This window comes from Chrysemys picta, chromosome 24 (genome assembly GCF_011386835.1).
Source record: "Chrysemys picta bellii isolate R12L10 chromosome 24, ASM1138683v2, whole genome shotgun sequence".
Classification (NCBI taxonomy): domain Eukaryota; kingdom Metazoa; phylum Chordata; order Testudines; family Emydidae; genus Chrysemys; species Chrysemys picta.
In genome coordinates this window covers 7,812,467-7,838,072 of record NC_088814.1, presented here as the reverse complement: position 1 = coordinate 7,838,072, position 25,606 = coordinate 7,812,467, and the positions used below count along the sequence as shown (strand labels likewise).

The 25,606-nt window shown below is 57.2% G+C and overlaps 1 protein-coding gene across 9 annotated transcripts in view; it reads left to right on the top strand.

The window, feature by feature from the left end:
* The window catches only part of HDAC5 (histone deacetylase 5), a 101,070-nt gene that overhangs the window by 11,709 nt on the left and 63,755 nt on the right, over positions 1-25,606 (top strand). For 4 of the 9 annotated variants that reach the window (XR_010594757.1, XR_010594756.1, XM_008162648.4 and 1 more), the window contains exon 1: positions 24,453-24,751. The exons of 1 other annotated variant lie outside the window; for it this stretch is intronic. Coding sequence is in view for 5 of the 8 variants with exons in the window: in XM_008162648.4 (XP_008160870.1) it covers positions 24,601-24,751 (151 nt within the window). In the remaining 3 variants the exon portion in view is untranslated. Of the gene's footprint in view, positions 1-4,187; positions 4,385-24,452; positions 24,752-25,606 lie in introns of those variants that run through there. 4 more of the 9 variants (XM_008162650.4, XM_008162649.4, XM_042857123.2 and 1 more) reach the window with 4 other exon arrangements.

Here is a 25,606-nt window from a genome sequence, read left to right as displayed (position 1 = left end):
ACATGCAGCCACCTCTGGGGTGGAATTGCAGCAGTTGTTTAACAGCACACAGCAACAGTGTAGATTGGAGAGCAGAGAAGCTTGCTCTGTCCAATGGAAAGTGCAAGGAAAGAATTCAAGGTAAGCCAGAGGGGACCACCAAGCTCTAGTAAAAAGTGCCTGAGGATCACAGGGAGTCAGGGCCACATCTGTCTAAACAGATGGCACCCCCAGATGACCAGGATAATCTTGAGGGGGATCAGTACTGGCTGATTCACTACCGAACTGCCCACCTGCACCTTGGAGGTCTCCCATCCAAGTTCTTACCAGGCCAAGCCCCCTTAGTGTGTGAGATCTGGCAGCATCCCAGCGTGAGGTGGATTGGCTGCTGGGACGGGATTACTCGCCGTTCTTAGTGGCAGGCAGGGCGGTGGTGGCGAGGCTGCGTTTCTTCAGCTGGGCTTTCAGCACAAACCCCTAATGAAAAGAGCTGAGCAGCTTCCTGAAGTTATTGGCGTCTCTGATTCGGAGGGCGAGATCCGGGCGCCTGGCCTGAGCTGATCCTCCTCCCGCCCTGCTGCAGTGACCCGGCCTGTCCCCTTTCCTCCCGGGGCTGCCTGTGCCGTGCCAGCAAACCCTGCCTCGAGCGCTGGGCCTGTGGCCCGTGCAGGGTTAAACCGCTGGCCAGCTCCCTTCCAAACACGGACGCACCTCGGTGCAAGCTGCCCGGCTGGGAGGAGACGCCAACGGGGCCACCTGTTGAACATCTCTGTGGGGCTGTGTGCGGGGATCCCGGATGGGAACAGCAGGGGGCTGTAGGTCAGGATTGAGATGCACTGGCCGAGGATGTGTGTGTGCGGGGGGCAATCCCAAGACTGGAATAGTGTGTGGGGGGGTTCAGGGCTGGATTGAGGGTGTGGGGGGATCCCAGGGCTGCTAGGGCAGGGGGTGCAGCAGGACCAGAAAGTCTGATCTGCAGAGCTGTGTGTTGGGGAGCTCATGACTGGACTAGCACAGGGGGATGGTCAGTGGAGCTGTCAGGGTAAGGTGGGGTGGGGGGCTGGGATAGCCTGCGGTGCGGTGTGTCAGGATTGAGGTGCTCAGAACTGGGATAACAGGGATGCTACATGGGAGGCTGGATACCAAGGTCATGAAGGAGATGCCCTGACAAGCCCCTAAAGTCCTGCCAGGACATCCTGGGAAAATGTCCGTCCTGCAGGCCCCTGGCTGGCTGGCTTGGGTGAGGTGGCTGGATCTCCTCCCCAGTCTCCCTGGCTGGCTGGTGTGGTGGTCCAGGGGGGCGAGTCGCCCTGCCCCGGGAGCCTGGCTCTTGGCAGAGCTCGCTAGGGGAGGTGGAGAGGAGTCAGCGCTGTGACCTGCCAGCGCTCTGGCCCGATACACGAGTCCCTGGGCCGGTGCTCAGCGGATGGGGAGGGCTCATGTGATTGCTCTTCCTGGCTTCCCACCCCAGCTCCTCCACCCTGGGGAGAGAGAGAGAGAGAGAGAACGCTGCCTCTCCACTGGCCCAATCCTGCAGGGTGCAAACCTCTGTTGGCTTCAGCGTGGGAACCCTGCCAGCCCAGGCCCTGGGTGATGTGCAGATTGGGACCTTCTCTTATTGCCCCTCCTCCTGGTTCCTACACCCCCCTGGGGGGACCCCCACCCCACCCCGTTGCCATGAGCCGTGGCTCCCCTCTGACCCAGCTCTCCTTTGCTGCAGATGCCCATCGCGGTGCAGCAGGCCCTGCTGAGTGAGATTTCTAGGTCAGCCTTCGTCTGCTCCCCAGCCGCCTTGTCTCTGCTCTGCTGGCCGGGGGGCTCTCCCTGCCTCTGTGGGGCCAGCACCGCCTTTGCACACGGCCTCTCCAGGCAGAGATGCTCCCTCTGCCCCGACGTGACCCCCTCCCCCGACAAAGAGGTCGGGGGGCTGGACCCCTTTGGCAAGGGCAGAGTCACAACGGGGAATGTGCAGACGTGCGGGCTGTAGGGCACTGCCTTCAGGATGTGCCCTGCGGGTCCTGCTCCTTCATTTCCCCCCCCCTTCCGATCCCCACACCTTTGCAGGCCAGGTTGGGGAGGGCACCGCTCCGTGCTGTCCTCTCTTCCGGCCACTAAACCCGGGGCGTAGGCTTCCCGCAGCAAGGCACCGATCTGGTGCTCTGGTGCCATGGACGGGCTGGGGGGAGCGGGCGAGACTAACTCAACCCCCCAGGGGACACGGGGATGGATATTTCCCTTCACCAATCACCCCCCACTCCTTTCCCCCACAAATTGCCCCTGGAGGCAAGACATGCAACGGGGCTGGTGCAAAGCCATCGCCCGGGTGCCTGCTACAGGTTTGGCCCATCTGTCTGCACAGGGCTGCAAGCTAACCCCTAACCCGCCACCCCTCCCCATGCTGGGGAACCCATTTCCCTGCCTTAGCAAGGAGGGGAGCCCCCAGGGCAGCAGGGGCCTGTTTAATCCGAGCTGGGGAAACCAGGGCTCCTTGGGGGGCCCATCCAGAATCTACATCTGGAGTCTTCACTCTTATGCCAGTAGTACCTGAAGGCCCCCTGGCACTGGGGGCTGCATGAACCGCGTCCGAGAGAGACATTCGGCCCATCCAACTGGGTGAGGGAGCCAGAGGCCCTGAATGGGGAAGTCAATTGTAGGCTGCAGGTGGCAGAGTCGGGACTAGAACCCAGATCTTTGGCGCTCTATCCACTAGACGATGCTGCCTACTTACTCGGCTATCCCCTGAAATGGCTGGCTTGCGCTGGCAGGGCCCTCTCTGGCTGGCATCTGGGCCGGCTGTAGTGAGCTGCGGGCCGTGACGCTGCAGCAGTGCAGTGAGTGCATTGGGAAATCGTTTTTTCCTGGAATCTCGGTCTGTTTGTAAACGGACCTTCCCCTGTCCGAATGGGAGACTAGCTGAATTCCCCAGTCTCCTCCCGTCTCTGGTGGCAATCTCGTTAGCAGAGGATTAGCCCAGAAGATGCAAGAGATGTTTGAGTATCAGTAAAGCTCTGCATTGCTGTGTGTGTGCTCTGCCTTCAGGGGAGCGTCTGGCCTGGCGCTACAGGGAGAAGGGGCGAGATCCTACTGCTGTTGAAATCAAGGGAGGCTTGGATGGGAAGCAGGGCTTGATCCTGGAGCTGTGTGGATGGATTTGTCATAGAGAAACGTTCGGAGTTAACAAATGACTTTCCATTGTTGCTCTGGGTGCCGGATAATCATAGTTTGTAAATCTCGAGCGCTTTGCATCTGTCGACCTCAAAGCACTTTACAAAGGAGGTCAGTATCACTACCCCTCAGATGGGGAAACTGAGGCACAGAGGGGCACCAACTTGCCCAAGGTCACCCAGCTGGTCAGTGGAAGGATGGTTTTGTGGCTAAGGTGCTAGGGCTCAGGAGGCCTGGGTTTGCTTTGCAGGTCATTCATCTCTCTGCTTCTGTTCCCCGTCTGTAAAATGGGATCATCGTGGTTTCTGTCTTGTCTATTTGGATTGTAAATCCTCTGGGCCAGTGTCTGCCCAGCACCTGGCACAGCGGGGCCCTGGTCTTGGTGGGTCATAGAAATACCACTGGACTAGAATGTCACTGCTGCCCCTTACTGGAGGGAATCGGAACTGCTCATCTGTGTGTCAGAAGTCCTATACTGCTGATAGCTGTTGCCGCTGCTTCCTCGAGCTCAGCCGGCCTTTGCATTTGGAAGCGGAGGATCCCAGCTCTCGTGGTCGAGTGCTGAGTGACCCCCAGGTTGTCTGCGGTGGCGAGGGCTTGCTTTGTGGAAGGCACCTGCTTGTACCTGGTCAGCTGGGTCGGTAGCTCTGTTCGCACCTCCTTGGCTCTCTCCAGCTAGGCAGACAGGAAGCTGTGCTCGAGGGCAGCAAAGCCACGCATGCTGTACAGGGCCCCGTTCTCCTCCGACTCACAGCATCGCTGACTCCGGCCCTCCACTAGCGCAAGGAGAGAATCGAGCCCGCCGGGCGCATGGGCCTGTAGATATATAGATCTCCCTCCCACGTGCCCGGGGCTCCCCCAGTGGCAGATCCTGGGGGTCCGGCTCAGTCTAGCCAGTTCTGGGGAGAAGCCTAATCTGCAGAAGGAGGCGGCCCATCACCCTGCCCCTTCTTCTGCAGGAGGAAGGGGAAAACTGGGGTGTCTTGCCTCGTAGCCCTGGAATTGGGAGGGGTCCAAAGCCTCTGACTGTTGTTGCTCTCCAGCAGGGCTCCTCCGACAGGCTGGCCACGAGGGATGCCTGAGACCCTGGGCTGGCGATAGAGCTGCAGCCAGCCACGCCTCCTGGGAACGCTGTCAGACGCCCGCCAAGCCGCTTGCTTCCCAAAGACCCTTCGCCGACCGGTCTCTGGCCAGGACGCCGCCTGCCTACCGGACAACATGAACTCCCAGAACGAGTCAGGTGAGCGGGGAGCTCGGTCGGCTCCCTGCCCTGGGCGGGGACAGGGTTGTGGTTTGTACCTGCGGCTCGTGGCTCTAAGCTGGGGGAGGCAGGAGGTGGCCTAGAGGGGCGTGCTTTGAGTATGCGGTTTCCAGCTACTTGGAACCAATGGGTCATCGCCTAGCAGGAACGGCTCTGCTATAGACTGGCTTCCAGGCGGCTTTCTCTTAAATTCTCCAAGTCTTCGCTCTGGGTGGGGGGGAGAGAATGTGTGTGAGGTGGCTGCTGCCATCCACCCCAGAAGTGGCTGCATTTCCGCGGGTGCTCCAGAGACGCAGGTGCCGGGATCTGCAGCCCCCTACTTGTGTGTGAATGAGCCCGTCGGGGCAAACGAAGTTCTTCGGCCTAGGCCCGGATGAAAGGTGAAATGCTGTCGACTTGGGCGAGTCCCTGTTTGCTCTGGCGTCGTTTGCAGTGTAGCAGCTGGGTTGGACCCAGGCTATTAGAGGGACGAGGTGGGTGAGGTAAGACGAACTCTGTATAACGCGAAAGCTGGTCTCTCTCGCCGACGGAAGCTGGGCCAATAAAAGATGTCACCTAACGTGCCTTGCTCTGCTCGCATTGGTTATGTTAGTGGCTTGGCAGAAGGAGGTGGGGAGCCAGACTCTTGGTCGTCGGGCGGCCCACAGACCGGTTCTAACCTATACGGATGGGGAGCTGGTCCTGTCACTTCAGGGGGTGTGTGTTTGAGATCCTGCTCTCCGTACATTCCACCCCAGAGCTCTGAACTGGTGGTTTCCAGTTCCCAAAAGAGCAGGCCTTTGCCCGCCCCCGTAGCCCAGCCGGGAACCGGGAGCTCTGTTCATCTCACGTCTGTCGCATGCAGTGTAAAGGGATGTTGCGTCTCTGCTGCGGGCACTTCCCAGCCCAGGGTCTCCCCTCTGCTGCTGGGAAGTTACAGGTCGACCTGGGCCTTGGTATAGTGCTAACTGGGGGCTGACCCATGGTGCCGGGCAGGCTGGCGTTGGTTCAGGTCTGGAGTATTCTCCCTGTTTTACCCCTGAAGAAACAGAGACGCGGGGACGGGTAGTGACTTGCCAGCCAGTGTTTGAGCTGGGAAGAGAACCCAGGTGTCCTGTGCTTTCACCGCGAGGCCACGTGTCTCCTGTCCTCGTTGGCTGGCAAAGTCCCGTGTTATGCTGACTTGCCGCGGAAGAGCAGGGAGGCCAGTGTGGTGTCAGAGGCTCGGGTTGGGGAAATCCTGCCGTGGGCGTACAGGCTCCCGGGGCCAGGACGTCTCCGTCCCGGCGAGGTACCAAGGGACACATCGGTTGTCCCTGCTGGGGATCGGGGGGGTATCCTCAGTGGGAAAGACCCATTCGGTCCTCTGGTCCATGCTCCTGCCCGCGCTCAATTGTTCCCCAGAACATATGTGCTCAGAGGTGCTGAGTGCCCACAGGGCCCGTTGAAGCCAATGAGAGCTGCAGGTGGTCTGCTTATGACCCTGTAAATATTTAATAAACCTCTTCACGTTTGGTCCTGGGGGCTTGCATTGTCCGTGCAGTCTGAGAATGGCACAGTATGTGTCTCCTATGCCCGGGGGGTGCCCGGGTGAAGTTACACCCCCTGTTGATCTGTTAGCTCCGTGGTTCTGAGAGATGTGGGCAGATATGTTGGGGAATCTGTTGGGGTTTTGAGGCTCTTTGAGCTCTGTGCCTGGTGTACCTTGTATTGTAGCATTTTGGGTTGCTTGCTGCAGTGTGTGTCCCCCCCCCACCCTCTACTGGGTGGAATTGGGAGGGCTTGACTGTGTGTCAGAAGACCTATACAGCAGAGTGCTCATGAAGATTCCCCTTTGGCTCGAGTGCAACACAGATAATGGTGGGGGGGGGGGGAGGGCACCGCAGGACTTTGGAACGCAGCTCCCAGGCCTGGATTGTGGTGACAGATCCAGGCAGTTTAGCTGGCTAAAGAGGCTCGTTCGAAGTAATTGAATGTCCTTTTTACAAAAAAAAGAGAAAGCAAAAGCAAGCTGTAAACAAAGGTTGCGAGGAGCGAGATGGCAGCCGAGCGGTCTCCTTGGCAACAGCACATTTGTGGGCACTGGAGCCCCGGCTGGGAGCAGGCCTCTCGGCGGTTCTGGAAGACGTGCCTGGAAAGCCGCTGCTGTGTTTGTTGCCGTTGAATTTGTGATCCCTGCAGGCCTAATTGATGCGTCTGGAAATGCTCAGGCCAGGGTGGGACGATCCTTTTTTGTGCTCAGCCCCCCCACTCTCCCTCCCCCCCCCCCCACCTGGGCTGTTGCATTGTGCTGTAACCAAGCTGTGGGGGCTGGTGGAGGGCATGGGACGGGGAGCGGCTTGCTTGGGGTGAGGAGCCTTTGCTTGCCCCTTGCTGGCATTTCTGAGTAGGGCCCCACCCGCCTCAGCTGAGGTCCCTGACGTGCCGGGTGTTGGCCAGGAGCAGGGCCGACCGAGCAGCCCCCCGGGCAGGCTTCCCCGGCGCCAGGGCTCCATCGCCGAGAAAACGTTCGGTAGGATCCTGTGGGCTTCCCCCGCTGGATGGGAAACTAACCAAGGATGACCCTGTGGCTGAGGCACTGAGCTGGGACTCGGGATGGCTGGAGAAAATTCCTGCCTCGGTTACAGACTCCGTGTGACCTTGGGGATGAGTGCCAGACCCATTTTACAGATGGGGAACCGAGGCGCAGTCGTGCCTGGGCATCTCAGACTAGGATCGAGACTTTAGGCTGCCAGGCACTAATAATACCACTCGCTCCCTCCCCCACCGCTTTGTCTGGCTTGTCTCTAGCTTATAAACTCTTTGGGCCCAGGACTGTCTCTTACTATGTGTTCGTCCAGCGCCAGGCACAATGGTGCCCTGATCTCGTTCAGGTCTCCTCATGCCACACTAATCATTTGATCCTTTAGTTTTCCCTTCCGCCTGGCCCTCCTGAGGGAGTGCTCTCTTAGTGAAATACAGAGGTGGTGACCTGCACTTATTAGCTTGTGAAAACCCAATTCCCCCGGCCGCTGCCGCCGCCGAAGTAAGTTTATTTTATAGGAGAAATCAGCCCTACTGGAACGTTTTTTTTCTTCCTGTCGGACTAAGGCAGTGGGTATCAGTACCCGGAAGAGCACTGGCTGTTTAACTATTCTGTATGGAGCCTTCAAACTCTGCAGCCAGGTGCTTAGAGGGAGGCGTTGGGCATTACGTTCTGCAGACGGCAGAGCAATTGCTAACCAAGTTGGCATTTAAGTGGTCCTAATTAGGCTTTAAAGCTAACAGCCTGTGACTGGGGAAAGTTCACATGTCCCTGGGGGATGATGCTTTGGCCCTGGGACGAGGCAAAAGGGACAATCGCTCACCAGTCGTTTACCGGGTAAACCTGTGGCTCTCAACCTTCCCAGACGACTGGCCCCCGTTCAGGAGTCTGATTGGTCCTGCGTACCCCTGAGTTTCACCTCACTTAAAAACGACTTGCTTACAAAATCAGACCTAAAAATACGAAAGTGTCCCAGCCACCAGCTGTTACTGAACAATTGCTGACTTTCTCACTTTTACCCTATAATTATACAATCAATCGATTGGAATATAAATCTTGTACTTACATTTCAGTGGCTAGTCTATAGAGCCGTATAAACAAGTCATTGTCGGTATGGAATTGTAGTTTGTACTGGCTTTGCTAGTGCTTTTTATGTCGCCTGTTGTAAAACTAGGCAAATATCTAGGAGAGCTGATTCCCCGCCCCAGAAGACCTCTGAGTACCCCCAGACGTTCACGTACCCCTGGTCTAAACCATCGTCACAGCTGGAAGGGTTGCTGGGGTAGGGGGAGGGATGGTATTCCCGTCAAGTGTCTCCCCCCCGCTTCAAGCTCCACCGTGTTAGCTGGTGAAAATGAGCAGTGGGTGGGCTTGTAATTGGAACTTTGACCTAGAACTCAAGAGATCTGGGTTCAATCTCAGCTCTGCCACAGACTTTTTGGGTGACCGTGGGCAAGTCGCTGGCCCTTTCTGTGCTTCAGTGCCCCAAGTATAAAATGAGAAAAATCCTTCCTTTGTCTACTTAGATTGGAAGCTCCTTGGAGTAGAGACTCTCTGTACAGCACCTTGACCAATAGGGCTTCCATAGTACAAACAAACATACCAGTGAAACTGACATTGAGTTGGCCATCATTAGGGTTCAGAGTCAACACATCAGCAGTCGCAGCTGGAAACCTAGCCTCAGCGGGGACAGGCAAGGTGACACTTGATGGGCCTGGTGTTTTTAGAGTCGTGGGGGGGAGCCTGTCAGCTTTTGGAATTCACAGGGTCCATGGATTCTTACCATCCTGGGCGGTGAGAAATCCGGAGGATACCAAGTGTCCCCAGCCCCTCCTCCCTTCCAAAGGCAGAGTAGGTTATATAAACACTGCTGCTCGGCTCCCTTCCGGCTCTTCTCCAGTGGTCGGGCTGGGAATAGTTGGGCTGCCTGCATTAAGGAAGTGTCATGGAATTGCCACTGCATCTTCTCCATCCCCCCCCTCCCTAGGCGGAGCTCACATTGCTTTCCCTTCCCCTTCCTGGCTCTGGACTCCCTTCCCTGAGCGTCATCGACGAGCCCTGCGGCTAGTCGTAAGAAATGAATTAAGCCAGAAAGGGAAATGCGGCTTGTTCCCGCCTTGTGCTGTGTCACCCAAGCTCTCCGACCTACTCGATTTCTGGGAGCCTGGTGGGCTGGGATCTCTGGATGTAGCTGTTCCCTAAACCATCCAGGGTCCCCCACTGCACTTAGGACCTGATTCTCCAGGGCCCTGCACCTCGATAGCACCAGGAGCGAATGGATGCAAACCGCTGCCGTTGGGATTTGGTTGCATTTCACACCCGCTTTGCGCTAGTGTAAACGACCACGTGCAGGTTCAGAGCCATGGAGAATCAGGTCCTGGATATTTTCAGAGAGTTGCTTTGCACCTGGAAAGTTGCAGTCTTGATCTTCCTGTCATTTTTTTCACTAATTAAAAAAAATAATAATTAAGAAACAATGCAGGAAAGGGTTTGTCTAGTGCTTTGAGCATGGGGTTCTACGAATACCTGGCTGTTATATGCCCTTCTCCTCCATAGATCTCAAAGTGCATTACAAAGCAGCTCAGTATCGCTATCCCCATTTTACAGATGGGGAAACTGAGGCACAGAGCAGGGAAGTGACTTGCCCAAGTCACCCAGTAGCACTGCTGGGATTAGATAACCAGGTCCCCAGAGTCCCAGTCCAGTGCTCTGTCCTGAGTTCTAATCCTGTCTCTGCCACTGAGTCGCTGTATGACCTTGAGTGCAAGTCATGCCTCAGTTTCCCCATCTGTAAGGTTAAAAAATGCTAAGCAGCCAGCTGCTCCCATTGGGGAGCTCTAACTAGAGGCCCAAGTGTCGGCCCCCGTTTCTGAATGTTTGGTCTGAGTGTCTGATCCAATAGATGTATGTAACTGTTGATAGAAAAGAATGTGGCAGAGGGGAGACCCTGGGCTCCTTGGCCTATTGGGCAAATCCTTGTTTGCCTTTATTAAAAAAAATAATAAGAACAAGGAAACGAGACCCCGAGCGCCCTGTCCATGTGGCTGAGGTTTTACAAACAACACTGAGAGCCAAGTTCTGTTTCCCACAGCAACCCCAATCCTCCTGCAATGCCCATAGATCATGGCAGAGAAGTTCCTCTTTATAATTAGCAATAGAAAACCCTTAAAACGCACACGCTCAGTGAAGTTACGACTGCTGGGAGCCACATGACTTTGTTTCCTGGCTCCGTGAACTTGTAAAATCTCAGCCTGAACGTGCCCTGCTAAATCCAAGACAAATTCATGATTATAAAATGCCGGCTTTTCATTAAAAAGCATCGTCCATCCCAGGATTTGAAGGTGCTTTACTGACATTTAATTAAAGGCTTGTATCAACCCCGGGAGGTATGTTAATCCGGATTATTCTCGGTTTGCGAATGGGGAAACTGAGGCAGAGAAGCGCAATCACTTGGCTGAGGTCACGGCGTAACGATTTGGATGCAGAGCAGAACGCAGAACTTCTGACCCGCCTCAGTCTCTGGCTCTAACCACTCGTCTTCCTCGCTGTTCCCGTGACTCATCTGGTCAGAGAGTAAGTCACGCGGGATCTCTTTATATTGTTTTGGCATTTAATCTTTGGCTATTTAATACTGAAATCTGCTTAAATAAGCGGCTCATGTGATCGGAGATTAGGCTTGTGTGTTCCTTCTGGAGTGGTTCCTGTTAATAGGAGATTGGCTCTATCACTCTTATTATGGAAGCACCTAGAAATCCTAGCCAAGACTGAGGCCCCATTGTGCTTCTGAGCTGGGCACGTTACCTTCTCCCCCCGCCTCTGAGACCGGATCCAAAGACAATTGGAAGTCGGAGGAAAGGCTCCCATTGACTTGGGTGGAGTTTGGATCAGGCCCTTGGGGAAGACGGTGGCTGGTTTGCTGCTGGCCTGTCAGGATAGGGGATGTAGGTGAGGGATTCAGCTTTGGAAAAACCCTTGTTTAATGGGAAGGTGCTGCCTGGCATGTCTCTGCTGAGCAGTGAATTCTTGCCTTACCGGCCCTCCCCTGGGAAGTCTAGGGGCAGTTGGGCAGTGGGGTGAAAGCTGGATGTTCAAACTGGTCCCTGTGTACGCTGGGTAAGGGTGGAAGGAAATCTAGTTCTCTACGTCACGTCTTTCTGCTGTGGAGGGAGGCGTGGTCTGAACGTGGCGCCAGAAGCCGAGAACTATTTGGTTCCAACTCCAGCCCTGCCACGGGCATAGTGTGATGTTGGGGCAAGTCACTTCCATGCACCCGGCCTCAGTTTACCCCTCTGGACTAACGCTTAGTCCTTCCCTCACAATGCGGGAAACCATTGGCGTTTATAGGGTGCTTGGGATGTAGGAAGCGCACATGTAAATGCCGGGTATTTATGCAAGGAAGGGAATGGGGATGCCTTGGGAGTAGGGACCGTAACTTATTTTCGTGATGTGCTTTTTCATAGTGCTTGAATTAAACCCCTTGTGCAATACTATTGTATTGTTCCCATTTTAGAGACGGGTCAATAAAGTCACAGCTAGAAGTAAGTGACATGTTGCAAGTCAGTGGTAGAGCAGGAAATAGACCCTACAGTTCCTGAGTCCCAGTGCAGGGTTTTAGCCACAAGATTTTCCTTCCAGCACGCTTTGGGCGGTAGAGCATCTCTCCCGTGGGTTTCCTGTTTGAATCAGGCCTGGCTGAGAGGCGTTGGCATCTTGATCTCAGCAGAAAGCCCAATAGACTTACAAGCTTCCCTGGTTGTTCTAACTTGGGAGCCCCCCCTTGCTCCTTGCTGGCTTTCCCAGATCTGAACAGAGCCGGGGACATTCGCACTGCCTGGGTTATAGGTGCCTTGTGGATTTCAGGTTCCAATCTAGGTATGCGGCTTAGTATTAAGAATCTCCTTGGACTGGAGTATCTCTTGTTCCCCAGCAGGGGGAGACACTGCACTGCTTTGAGCTCCTAGGTTGAGTGACCCACGTTGGATCGAAGAGGCAGGTTTGTGTTTCGGGAAAAGATGCGAGAGCCACCGGGAAAGAGAAAAAGAAAAGCACGTGGGAGATCGCCTTTAAATTCTAGAAAACCATTACAAATAACCACGGGGGCAGCTAGAGATGGGCAAGAACCACTGCGCTGGGCCTGATCCTTGACCTTAGGATCAGAGCCTAGATTGCAACGGCTTGAGCCCATCTCCAGAAACCGTCCTAGTGGGTGACATGAAACAGGCCCAGACTCCAGTGAGCATCGCACTGCAGCACCCAACAACCTATAATCCTCCCAGCAGCCCTGCCGGCAGGGCGGGCTAGTCTCCCCCCCAATTCGACATGGGGCCCTCTGGCCAGAGAGACTAAGGTCCGTCTACACAGCGAGCAGCAGCGAGTCTCCGAGACCAGCTCCACAGACTCCGGCGCATACGCTGCGTGACTTGCACCAGGAGCAGGGAACTGAACCTGCGTCTCCAGGGTCCCAAGCAAGCACCTTAACGACTGAAGCAAGGATGTTTGCACCTCAAGCAGAGGTACGACCTAGATCAAGCCAGCGGAAGTGTGTCTACACTGCGGCGGTCACGCTCTGAGCTCAGGGTCGACCTCCCCTTCCAGCGTGAATCCTGGTTGCAGTGTGAAGGGACCGGCCAACATCTCTCAAGAGTGGTGGCTCCATTAGAAACCCGACGTGAGATCCCTCCACAGCTCTTGCTGGTGTCAGTCGGAGCTGTGGGTGAGAATCAGGCCCTCGGTGTCTCAGACTTTGTCTTTGCTAGTAACAATGTGCTCCAGGGGGGAGAAAGATTGAGGGTTTTTTTAAAATGTAAATCAGATTTTTTTGGTTTGTTTATTTAAATTATATTTTTTCTTGTTTAAAATGAAATCTGAATGTAATACAAAAGATAAGGCCTAAACTCCTTCCATACAAAACATGGACAATTCATATGAATCTGAAAATGTGAAGCAATATAATTGCTTAAAGAAATGGGTCTGAAGTTACAGGGGACCCGCCTGGCCTGTGAAAAGATGTCCCACAACTAGTGCAAAGGCTCTGGTTAAAACATGCGGACTTACAATGGTTATTACAACCAGTGAGATGGCATCTTTCTTTAGCAAATAACTGAAGTACAAATGGAAAAGTTGATTAAAATCAAGGCTTAAATTCTCATAGATTATTTCCTGGAGCCCCTCTTCCGTGCTCCCCCCCCCATTTGGGGTGCTGGGCTTCAGCTGTGGTGTGGGGGGGTGTCAGGGCTTTAGCCCTGGGGGGGGGGCAGTGCCAGGGCTTGGGGCTTTAGTTCCAAGCGGGGAGGATGGCGCCAGGGCTCGGAGTTTCAGCCACGGGGCCCTGCGGACCTCCTGAAATCAGCTTGCGATTTCCCCCCCCACCCCCCCAGGGTTTAAGATATTTACCAGAGCTCCACTCCGGACAGCTCTGGTTGTATTTTAGCGCTGATTAAAATCAGTTCTTTACATTGAGGCGTTCCACCTGGTGATTTAAATCCGTTTCTGCGGGTGTGTTCGGAACTCAGGTGAAGACAAGGCAGTGTGGCGTCACACCAGTTAGTGGGTCAATTTCAAGGCTACGGGGAAGGGGGACGCCGGGGGGAGGGGGGACTCGACCTGCTGACCGTGTGCAAACCACCCACTTCCTTGTCTTCACTAGCTTTGTGACTGGAGTTAGTTTGCTGGAATTAGGCGTCCCCGTCTCTTTCGCCGAGCAGCCCGAACCACGTTGGCTTGTTGAACAGAATCCCCCATTCGTCGGGCCCGGCTTTCTCAGCACGCGGCCTTAGGAGTGCGGAGGGTTCGTGCAGCGGGGCCCATCGCACGGCCCAGGCGGTGTTCCGGGGCCAGCTAATCCCTGTCACTGTTGAGGGGGCAACGGGAAACGGCCGCTGGGTCACCGAGTGCCTGTGGCGAACCGGGCCCGGGGGTTGGCTTTGCAGCTGTGTCTGGCTCTGTGCGGTACCGGTCCCATCCAAAATCCACCAACCTGAGCTGCCCCCGGGGTCTGATTCCCCACTGCCCTGCACACCTCAATGACACCACCAGGTGAGAACGGGAGGAAACCCACAGGGGCTAGAAGGCGCGAGAGCTAAAAAGGCCGTGTAGGAGTCGCCGAAGGAGGCAGAAAGGGAGCGGAGGGTAAACACAGAGATGGAAGGAATTGGGATTGGGGCAGCTCAAACCACCAGCTGGTAGGAATTCTTTGGGGACCTGAAGGAACAAGGGCAGGAGATTCCTTGGGTCTCTGATGGTGACCCCTGGGGGGAGGTGCTTATATTGGTTAAAACTGACTGCCATAGGGTTAGCATGCACTGGCCGGTTGAGATGCTACATTTGTGCGTAGCCAAGGTCTTATCCCAGTTGGGTCGGTGTTGGCTTCAGTGGGGCGATGCTGCCCAGACCTGGAGGAAGGCCATGGGGAACAAGGCCCTAGGTAGGGAGAGGGGGCAAACTCAGTGGCATCTACCCCAGGCTTCAAAACTTCAGAGTCGGGCTCCGTACAAATCACGATTGGCTTCAAAACCAGATTTTTTTTTTCTTTCTAAAAATGAAAAAACGTTAGAGAAAAAGAACCAATCGGCTTCCTGGGTTTGGAGCCTTCTGGAGTGTTTTATTGTCCAGCCTTTTTCCACACTCCCGAGAGCTAGAAACGTGTTTATTTTTAAAAGGAAAGCCGTGATTCCATGAGACTCTTGAGACTCCGAGAGCTGGGGCTTTTAAGGAAAAACACCAGATCGCATGAGCCTTGGCATCTGGGGACCTGGGAGAGGGCACGATTTTCGTCTGACGATGGCCGTGTGATGCCATGAATTATGCCAGGAGGACCGTGCTCTGGTTTGACACCACTGCGGCTCCGCTGGCTTCACCAGATCGGCACCGGAGCAACTGAGGTAGGGTTGGTTCCCCCTGGGAGCCCCAGGGCATCCCGTCCGCTCTATGTGCATCCATCAGAGCAGAAGCTCTTTTGGGCAGGGGCGATCGCGAGACTTTGGCTCCCCGGGGGCTGTGGAAGGGCAGGATGGGGCCCCCATCCCTGTGTGGGTAGTGAAGGAGTCCGGACGGGACTGGAGCAGCTGGCTGGGGGCTGTGTGTGTGAGTGACAGAGCTTTGCCGGAGAGGAGAGACTCTAGTCTGAGCAGTAGTTACACTAAGCCAATTAGCTTTGTAATTGGATCTAAAAAGTGGGGGGCGAGAAAGATTTTGCTGTAGGGCTGTGCATAGAGGCTTGAGGTTCAGATGCACCCTCTGAGCTCGGCTCCAACACCCAGATCACATTGCAAAATGTCTTTATTTGAATGGGTTTTTTTAAATCCTTCACCGTGGCTAAGCCCCCACCTGATCAGCCGGCCCGGGACTCTGCCCAGGGCCAGCCAGCTCCGAGGTCGGTTGGTCTGTCCCCTCTGTCTGTCTGTCTACGTTTCCGTGGGCGTTCCATGCTGGTGGAAGGTGCAGGCCTGAGAAACCCTGGGAGGGTGGGTGGAGCCTGTCAAAGCCGAAGGCCCGTCCCCTCAAATGGGGAATTGGTTAAACGGGGGTGGGGGGAAGGACAAATGATGACACCAGGACGCCGGTCACAGGGACAAAAGCAAGGATCCAGCGTTGGCCTCTGCACCGTGAGCCCCGGACGGCGCCGGATCAGTTCAAGGAGGCAATGGGAGTTACCTGCAGGAACTCTACCCTGACTCAGGAATGGATGAGAGACCAGAAAATAGACCCCCAGTCTGAGGGTGTCCCGTCCCCCCTACCCCCATTCCTTCTGGATGGCCCCTGACTTAGCCATGACCCTGTGAGACCCCAGACAGGGAGGGCGTGAAGGAAAAGCTGTGGGGAGAGGTGCCCTGGAGGCAGGCAGGCAGGTGCCAGGGTCTCTGTCTCACCACAAAGGGGTGGGTGTCGGGGGCTGAAAGGTGCCAGCCTGCTCCAGCGTGGGCAGCCGCTCGGCAAACTCTCCCTGCAGGCCCGGATCTGGAGCAAAAGGAGTCCCCTTTGCTCCTGGCCCGTCCGCTGCTTGGCCTTGGTGCCGGAAGTGCTGGCAAGGTGCCCCACCAGCGTGGGGCGTTTAGGGTACGGCACCGCAGCAAAAGCTGGCCATGGGCTACCCTACCTGAGCTAGCTTGAATCCAGCGAGCGCGGCTAACAATAGCCATGTCAACAGCTCAGCGCGGGCCAGAGAGCCGGGTACGCACCCCGGGAGCCATGCTGGGCCTTCTAGCTTGCACTGAAACGCATGCTGTGTGTTCTGCATCCTGCGAGCCGCATTCACGCCCATCCCGTGAGGCATGACTCTCAGGGGGACGGATTCGGTCTGGTTTTGCTCCTGAGCCGTTCCGACTGAACGCAGGCGGTTTCTGGAGGACGAGGGTCAGCGTTCAGGCGCTGACCCGTGCTGGGCTGTGCTCCAGGCCGTGCGCTAGAAGGGAGAGGCTGTTCGTTCCCTTCCCATCCCCTTGAGCCTCCCAGCCTCGCCATCGTCAAGGGGCCCCGATTCTGTGCAGCGCCTCTTAGAGGCAAAGCAGCAGGCGGTCGCTTTGTCATCTCTGCCCTACCTGGATTTCTGGGTCAGTCTGGGCGTAGATTAGAGCAGCCCCAAGGGCGGCCTGTGGCTGTGTCACTGCCTAGACTCTCCAGAGTGATGTGCTCTAAGGATGAGTCCCTTTTTGGCTCTGATGTACTGTGACCTGGCCCCACCTCTGGCATGCCCCCTAACTGGGAACTGCAGGTGACCGGGGGAGCATATGGTCAGTTGTTGGCCCTACATCCTTCTATGCAGGGAATTCTCTGCGCCCCTGTAAGCTGCTGGGTGTTGTCAGAAGATAACGCAACTTTAGTTCTTAGAATTCAGAATGATAACACACAAGAGCCCAATCAGAGGGAGACAAAGCAGGCTGCTCCCTAGAGCACTGAGGCGCAGCTCCCGCCCTCTTACGTCAGGTTGGCTCTCTGCAAACTGACTCTGCTCACACGGCTGCTTCCCTACAGAGGCCCTAGCCTGCAAGCAGGACCAGGTAACCCCTTCCAAATTAAAGTGACAGCTGGTCATTTTAACAGTTTTCAATCCACCCCAGCATGCGGGAATCTGTCCTGGCGTAATTTATGTTGCAGAAGATTTGGCAGTGCCAGCTAGTGATTCTTGAGATCTGTAGGTTCCAAGCCAGCCCCCGCTAACGTGTGTTGTTTTGTTAGCTGCGGGCTTTTTCCAGCTGTTGTCCTCCGTTCTATATTCATCGCTACTGGATTGTCGTCAAACCCACCCTGTAATTTGTCCAGTGGGAATTCCAGTGACATCTGGGCTGCCAGACACACAGCCTGTGGGACCCGCACTTCAAAGCGGGGCCTGGGATGGCGTAGTCTAGGATCATAAAGACTCGGCCCGCACCGATAGGAACCGACACCTACGAATCCTACTTCCCTGAAAGCGTCAGAAACAAACATGCTTTCCTTCTGGTGTGTGCGTTAGAGACAGGCGTGTCAGATGTTTCCGATCACTGCCGTTCATTTGGTGTTCTAACTGGTCTCCTCACGTATCGCCAAACCAGCAATGAGATGTAGACCTCAGAGTACTTCACCAAGGTGGGTCAGCAGCATCGTCCCCGCTTTGGGGGAAACTGAGGCACTGAGGTGAGGTGAAGTGACTTGCTCAAGGTTGAACAGCAAGGAAGAGAGTGCGGGAGTCCTGACGCCCAGTCCTCTGCTCTAACCACTGGGCTCTTGCGACCTCTGGGAATAGAATTCAGGGCTCCATAAGGCCAACACCTTGCTCTACCACTAAACAACACTCCCCTCCATGAGCTGGAAATTGAAATCAGGATTCCTGCCTCCCAGCCCTCTAGCTCTAACCACTAGACCCCACTTCCCTCTGGGAACCCAGAATTCCTGAACCCCAGAGCCTTGTGCTAACTGCTGGACCCCACTCCTCTCCCAGAGCTGGGCTTAGAACCCAAGAGTCTTGACTCCCAGTCCCCCTTCCTCCAACCCCTGGACCCCATGAACGCCAGCTCTCTAATCCAAACCCCTCTGAAGTTTGGAACAACTCAAATCAGGGTCCGGATTTGATGGCTCGCACCCCTGCTTGCTTTTCTATAAAACCACAAAATAGCAAAAAATAAAATAAACCCCACGGTCCCATATTTCTGCGCCAGGCTGAGCGAGCCCCTCAGGTGCTGGGAGTTCCAGGGTATTTTTTTGGGAGGGGGGCTGGGTCGATGCAGCAGGGGCTGGTCCCCTTTGCATGCAGACGTCCTCTATGGCTTTTGCTGTCTGCCAGAGCTGTTTGGGTTCTTCCCTTCCCCCTTTCAACGCAGCGCTGTATTTTTAGAACACTGTTTTCGTAGCTCACAGGCAAATCTCACTTGTCTGGAAAGCCGCCTCTCCCTGCCGCAGATGGGAGCAGTGTGGGGCGAGCTCTCTAGCCCCCCAGCTGCGAGAGCCAGAGCCTTGTGGCATCCCGGTGGAAACTAGGAGCCCCACACCTACCCACCTGGGCGTGCCGATCTTCGCTGTGGGATTAGCCTGGTGCAGTTCTGGGTGGGTTGTGTTTCTAATCTCATGGGAAGTGCCAGACCCGATCAGATCAGTGGTTCATGCAACCCAGTAACCCATCTTCAACAGCGGTGCCACCTGCTTAGAGGAAAGGGCTTTGCAGGAGGCAGACCTGCCCTGGGGGAATTTTTCCTCCTGACCGCTACGCCTCGTCCATGAAGCGGGAGCATGTGCAGCCCCCTCCCAAACTCGCCAGATTATTTCGGTATGGACGGTGATGACTCTCGCTATTCCTGTCCTCCCGCATGCGCCTCTGGAATCCCTTTGGCGATCGTACTCAGCGGTGGTGTCCAGTGGCAGGGAGTTCCACAGGTGAACCGTGCCTTGTGCGAGAGTGCATTTTGACTGGCCAGGAGGAATTGGTTAGGACAGGGCGGGGCCGGCCGGCAGGAAAAGATGTGCAGACCTGGAGCGTATGTGGGAAGTAGCATACGGGCCATGGGGATGGGTGAAACCATCAGGGGGCCTCTGATTCCCCTCAAGTCACCAGCTCCAAGGAACTAGCATCTGGAGCCTCCAGTAACAGTTGGTCTCTCTGCAGTGAGTTGGGCGGGAGCGGGGGGATGTTTTAACCCCTTCATAGCTGTGCCTCAGTCCTAGCGGGCAGCTTTTAAAATCCCTAGGCCTGGAGGGCACCCGGGCCTGGTCCTGAGGCGTTGATGTCGGGGGCAGCTGTGGGTTTGCTTGGTGCTTTTCTGTCCTAGGGCGGCAAGTGGTGGAAAGCGGTAAGGCCCGCGTGCCGGTCAGAGCCACCGATCACACCTTCAGCAGCAGCTGGATTTCAGGCCCTTTTCTTTAGGGTTGAGTTTTATTTCTCCAGCTCACAAGAGTTTCCCCCTCCAGCGGCTCCTTTGCCCTGCCCCAGGCTCCTTCCCTGGTTGGCTCGCTCCCAGCTGGGCTGCGTCTTGGCCTTTTAGCCAAAGACCAGCTGACCTGCCGGCTAGGGCCGGATCCCTGACCTCAACCACCATCCCCCAGAGGCAGCGCCCCTTTAAACACCAGTGCCACATAGCTTCCTTGACCGCAGCTCGCCCGAGCACGCTGGGCTCGTTGGGGGACGCTCCGAGCACGTGGCGACGGCGTGAGCCAAGAGTGGACCCTGCCCCTGAGTTCCATTGAATTGCACTGAGCTCCTGGAACGCAGCCAGCCCCAGAGCTGCACGCATCAGTTACGCACAGTCCGCTGAACGGAGCAGTCTGCCATGGAGGCTGGTGTTTGGGTCTGATTTGCATTATTCCCCCCCCCCCCCCCCTCCCCCCCGGCATATGGCGCCCCTTGTACCGAGACTCCCCTCCACTGAGTGTTTAGCCTGGAGCCGCTCTGCCCTGCCAACCAGCAGTTTAGGATAGAAACCGACCAAGAACTCCGCTGAGGTGGAAAGCGTGGCCGCGGGGCGGGCAGGGCGTCCCCTTCCCCCCCAGAGCTGGCGGGTGGGCCGATCCCGAGCGCCCTGCCTGCCGCTTGCGTTGCAACCCTGGACCTTGACGTGATCCGCGGGGTCAACGGCGCCAAGGGGAGAAAATATCCTGTGGCCTCCCGCCCGCTTGCAGCCGCAGGAATAGCTCGTCTGACGTCAACTCCAAAAGTGCACTGCTGGGGGAGGGGGGGACGGCCCATAAATAACCCTGCTATTAAAAGTCTAGGGTTCGGATTAACACACTGATAAATAAACCAGCGTCCCCTTTGCTGCGCCGGGTCAGAAATTTAAACACCGCCGCAGAACGTAGAGCCTGAGCCGGCCTGGGAGCACGCGGGGTATGGGGCCCTGAAAGGTGATCCCTGAATCGGTTTCCACGGGCACCTTTGCCACAGGCTGGATCTGCCGTCTAGGCAGTTGCCTGGGGCAGTAAACATGGGATGGGTGGGGGGAAGACAGGGCGGGGGATGGGAATGATCCGTGGTTATTGAGGGTGATGGGTTGTCTGTATTGATGTAGGCAACCTAGATTTTCGCCCAGGGCTATTATTGATTTGTATTACCCTGGGCATCTAGGAACCCCGGTCGTGGAGCCAGGCCCCCTTGGCGCTAGGCGCTGTACAAACCCGATCTGAGCGACACTTTGAGGTTGGCTTTGCTGTACTCGGCGCCTTGTGTGAGTATTGCATTGTGCTGACCGCCCGCCAGCGTGGCGTGCGGCATCCCCCAGGATGGGGGCAGCAGGGGCAGCCGCACAGCAAGCTTCTCCCGCCAGTATATCTGCCCTCGGTCCTGGCGGGGACCCCAATGCAGGGCAGCGGAGTGAAGTCTCCCTGTCCCATACAGTCATTGGCCAATGGGGGGCACGGGGCGTCTTTGGTTTTCATGATGCCGGTCCGCTAAGAGCCTCAGTTAGTTTCACACACCGCATCGGCCAGTGCGTGGTAACAACTTTCGGTCCCTCCCAACTTCGGCTTGGAGTCGGAGCGGTGACCTAGAGGAGAGAGGCACCAAGTCCCCGCGGCTTCCCCTGGGCCTCGGCCCAGTCCCCAGCGAGCTTCACGGGAAAGTCCTGCGGGGAGTGCCACAAGGATCCCAGCGTTTGCCCTGCCGGGATCCGCGCTAACCGCTTCATTCATGGTGCATTTGGCCCGGTGTGGCATCGCAACCCCTACGGCCAGTCCATCCCCCCGACAAGCCCCCAGGAGGCCAGATTCAGTGCTGATGTAAACACGTGCCGCTCCACAAGAATCAACGGAGCTGCGCCAATTTGCTCCAGCAAAGAATTGGTCCCCACCCCATTCCCAGGAGCCTGTGGGCCACTAGCTCACCCCTGGAGAGGAGATGTTGCTAGAGCCCAGCCCCCCACGCGTTCCTCCCCGGGGGGTGCTTTGCAGGCGCTCCTCAGCCTGGGAGTGGGGCGGGGAGGAGCATTTTTTGAGCCCGGTGAGTAGTTTTGGCCCTGTGGCTCAGGCGTGCTGAGAAACAAGGGGTGGAATTTTCCCATCATGCACCTCTCTGGGTTCTGTAGACGGCGGGACCAGGTGAAGATGCTTCTCAGCTCACCCGCCAGAGCCCCGCGCTTGCTTTCCCGGCTTGCTCTTACCGGGGCCCCTAATTCCCACGCAGAGATTTTCCCTTCCCGGCAAAACCTGGGGGTTTATTTCTGGCAGCGCTGAGGCGGATTAACGTCCGGGGCAATTAGGGCCTCTTGGAAGGAGCCTTCGCAAGCCTCACTCAGTGGCTTGAGTTACTCAGCCGGGCTTGTCTTCCATGCAAGGGGCCGCGTCGAGGTGGAGTCGGGGGGGAGCTGCATTCGGGGCGTCCCGTGCAGGCTTGGCCCTGTCCCCCTGCACAGGCCTGGCAGCACAGGAAGAAGAAACAACTCGCTGTCAGACCCCCGCCTGCCACGACAGCGGGTCAGGAAGGGGCCTGGGGGGGGCGCACTGCTTGAGCGCTGCCAGCTGGGGGCTTCTGCCCGTTCTAAGGGCGTGCGCTGTTCTTGCTGCAGTAATCCGGGGGCTCCGAGAAGCGGGAGGTGGGAGACCTGGCCGAGGCCTCTAGGAGAGGCTGCGCTGTGCAGTGGTGTCTGGGTGTGGAGGGGGAAAGTCTCCTAGGCTGTTAGGCAGGCAGGAGTCGGGGGTGCTGGCTAAGCCGTGGAGCGGATTGCGGGGTGCTCCCTGTGGCTAAATGGGGGAGGCGCTGCTGCTGCTCTGAGCCCCACGTGGGGTGGGGGACACTCTGGAGCCCCAGATCTGCCCCCGGGCTGGCTCCTGAACTCCCACGCTCAGCAGCTGCGTCCCTCACGGCCCGGGGCAGCCTCGGTCTCCCAGGTGCGTCCCTAGGCTCCCTGCGGCTGGGTCCGCTCGCTGGCAGAGGGCCCAGCCACGGGTTTAACGAAGCTGGTAGGGGCTTGGCTCTAGGGTCGGCCTGCTGAGCAAGGAGTGAACGCAAAGCCGCCTGTCCCTGGGGCAAAGCCCCTGTGTTATCCTCCTGCATCCTGGCTGGGGGGGGAGGGCGCCAGGCTCCTACATTTTCAGTAGCCGCCATTGGCTGTGGGTGCCTGCCCGGAGACCCAGCTGGGGCCAGAGGTTCCCCGCCCATTGTCAAGGGTCGCTTCCGTTCCATCAGACAGCAACCTAGACCCACCAAAGCCCCCGCCCCCAACTCCAGGGCCGGGGTCCTAGCCACTGCCCTGCTCTGCCCTTCGCTAGCCCGGGGCCTCTTTGGGTGTCTGACCTGCACAGGCAGAAAAGTAAGCGAAGTGCAGCCATGGGCGGGGGATGAACCCCTGGCTTGGGGAGGCTAGCTCCCAGCCCCGCCCCTTCCACCGAGGCTCCGCCCCTTCCGTGCCCACCCGAGCCCAGCACCCCTGGAGAGGCAGGCAACGCAGCCCCAGTCCCCCCAGCCCTGGAGTGCTGGGCCACGTTGCCCAGCCCTACCCCTGGCTGGCATGCCCCAGCCTCCTTGGGCCGCACCACCGGGCCTGATCCCTGGCCGGCTGGCCTCCCAACCCCTGGAGGTGCCCCCGGCCCAGCTGCCAACCCCAGCGCTGGGTGGGCGGGCGGCCAGAGTGTCCCCAACCTCAGTGCTGGGCAGGTGGATGGGCAGGAGGTGTGGCCGGTATGCTGGGAGGACGGGTGGCGCGGCATGGCCCCGGGGGTGCACCACGGCCCCCAGGCTGCCTTCCCCAGCCTCTGGCACAAAGGGAAGGGCAGGCAGGTTGGGGGCTGGGGGTGGAGCATGGGCGGGGGGACGTTAGGCTGTTTGGGAAGGCAGAACCTTCCCGTGCCTACGATACCCACCGTCATGAGTGCAGCCGTGTTAGGGTTAGTTAGCCAGTCCGTTGGCTATGGTTAGTCCGTGCTCTCTGCCTGCTGGGTCTGTCTTGCTGCCCCTCACCGTGGTATCTGAGCACCTTCTGCATCAAATCAAGAGCCAAGCCCCTGGTGCATTTCACGGGGTCTCTGCCCCTTCTCCCTTTTGGGGCTCAAAACCAGGGGGAGGGTTTAGTTTTGGGGATTTTTTTTTGATTGGATTAATTTCCTCCAGTCTGGGGTGGGGTGGGGGTCAGGTTGGGGGTCATGAGGGGGTGGTCAGCGTTGAAGGTTGGGGTTTGAGGGCAAGGGGGGCTGGTCACGGTTGTCTGGGCGGAGGAGGGGGTTGAGGTCTGGGGGCGGGAAGGTGGGGGTCACAGTTGAGTGTTGGGGTCTGGGGGCAGCGAATGCTGTTCTTGGTTGGAACGGCTGTTTCAAAGCCATCCCCCGTGGACCTTCCGCTGATCTAGTCAATTTAAGAATAGAAATTAACTTTTTCTCCCCGCCCCTGTCTTTCCTTGCCCCTCCCCTCTCGTGTGTCCTCCTCCCCCCCCCCCCATCTGTCTCTCTCCTGGCTCTTGGCAGTGCTCTCAGCCCCCCCAGGAAGCTATTCCACTGACCCCCCCTTGGTAAAGGCTTCATCTGCTAGGCAGCCCCCTTCTGTAGGAACAATCCCAGTTCCCCGAGCATTGGGCTATTTATAGCTGGCTCCTCCCCTCCAGTTCTATTTCAGGTCACCCTGGGCAGTTGCTGTCTGACTTGGTGGAAAGGATGGGAGAGAAGAAAAATCAGATAAAGGGAATTGTCGGTGGCGCAATTAGCAGAGGGCTGCGCGGGCAAGCCCAGCCCCTTCTGCTTTGCAGGACATCTTAGCTCAGTTGTTTCGGTGACGCTGGGAGCCAGCTCCATCTCTGTTCCTGTGTAAATGCCTGATCCCCGTGCCGTTCCTCCCGGAGTGAATCAGACAGCGCCTGAGATGTGAAACCCTCCTTCTTCTCTAGACTAACGGCTGGACCCCCTTCCGGAACAGCGGGCCCTTCCCACGCCCAGCCTCTGCTGTCTGCAGTTGGCATAAACAGTGACCTTTTTTTTGTGTGTGGTGTTGTTGCAAGATTTGAATATTATTATTATTTTTTTTGGCCCAGCAGATGAATCTTTTTGGGGTTGCTGTCGAATGCTGCTCGCTGACTCGGATGTTTTAACTTTCCCTAGGAGACCCCCCCGCCTTTTGCTCTTTGTGGGTGTGTGTGAGGGGGGATGTCTGATGGTTTTCGGCTGAAATTCGGCACAACGGACCCCTCCCTCCTTTTGCGAAGGAACGCTCCCTTGCCCTGCGCCAGCTTGTAAGGAGAAGGTGGGCCAGGGAAGGGAGCCAGCGTGGATTGCCTTGCCGGGCCCTGCGGTAGCTGGTGTCAGAATTGTTCCTGGCATGCTGCTCATGCCCAGGGCACAGGGGCTGCCGGCGATGTTGCAGACTATTTACGAGAGCGAATCGTGTTTTTCTTCAGATGGGGTATCCGGACGCGAGCAGTCGCTGGAGCTCCTTTCGCGGACTCCGCTCCATGGCCTTCCCGTGGCAGGTGAGTGCGGCGCGATCGTTGATACGGCCCTGTCAATGCTGTCGATGGCCCCGAGCTTCTAGAACGGAGCGGGAGGCGCCTCTGGCATCGGTGGGGGTCCGATCCTGCCAATGGGCCACTCCGTTGGCGCAGGGCCCCGTGCATTTCGTAGGATTGGGCCCGCAATGTTGCAGACGTGGAGCCGGGTTTATCAAATTGCCCGGGGGGCTGGTTTTCGAGGGCTCAGCGCTGGTGCTCCGGGACAGAGCCCCACGCGTCCTTTTGGAAATCTGGGCCTGATTCTGGGTGCCGAGCTCTCGTGGGAATTTTAATCCTAGGGCACGATCCTGCCATGCATGCCGAGCCCTGCTCGGCTCCCGGCAATGCAGGCGTTGCTCAGGGTTGGGTTTACGCTTAGCGGAGCCAGGCAGATGGTCAGGGTTTCATAATGCCAGGTGGCTTTTCTTTGGATACTTTGTCTTCACTCCGGGGTTCAGGCGCTCGGAAGCTGAATGAAAGCCTGGGAATATGGGACGGACTTGCCTGCCAGCAGGTGTTTCTGCCAAGCAGCCTTTTCCGTTCCCTGTCCGTAGCACGCAGCGCATGGGTTGATTTTGATGGCGGCCCCGTGATAGTCCAGCTCCTGCCACGTCCCTGAGCCAGCCAGCTGCGGTGTCAGTGGGCTTTGGATTGGGTCCTCAGGACACAGCTGGCCCTGGATAGGGACCTTGCTGGGTGGCGGCCCGCAGCAGTGCCCACTGCCGTGGTTTTGGCTGTGAGATGGCACGGCTGGCAGCTGCAGAATGGGTCACTAAATGACCTTTGGCAGCCCGGTTTCCCCTGCGGTGGGAGAAGCGTGTCCGCGGAGGGGGCTGG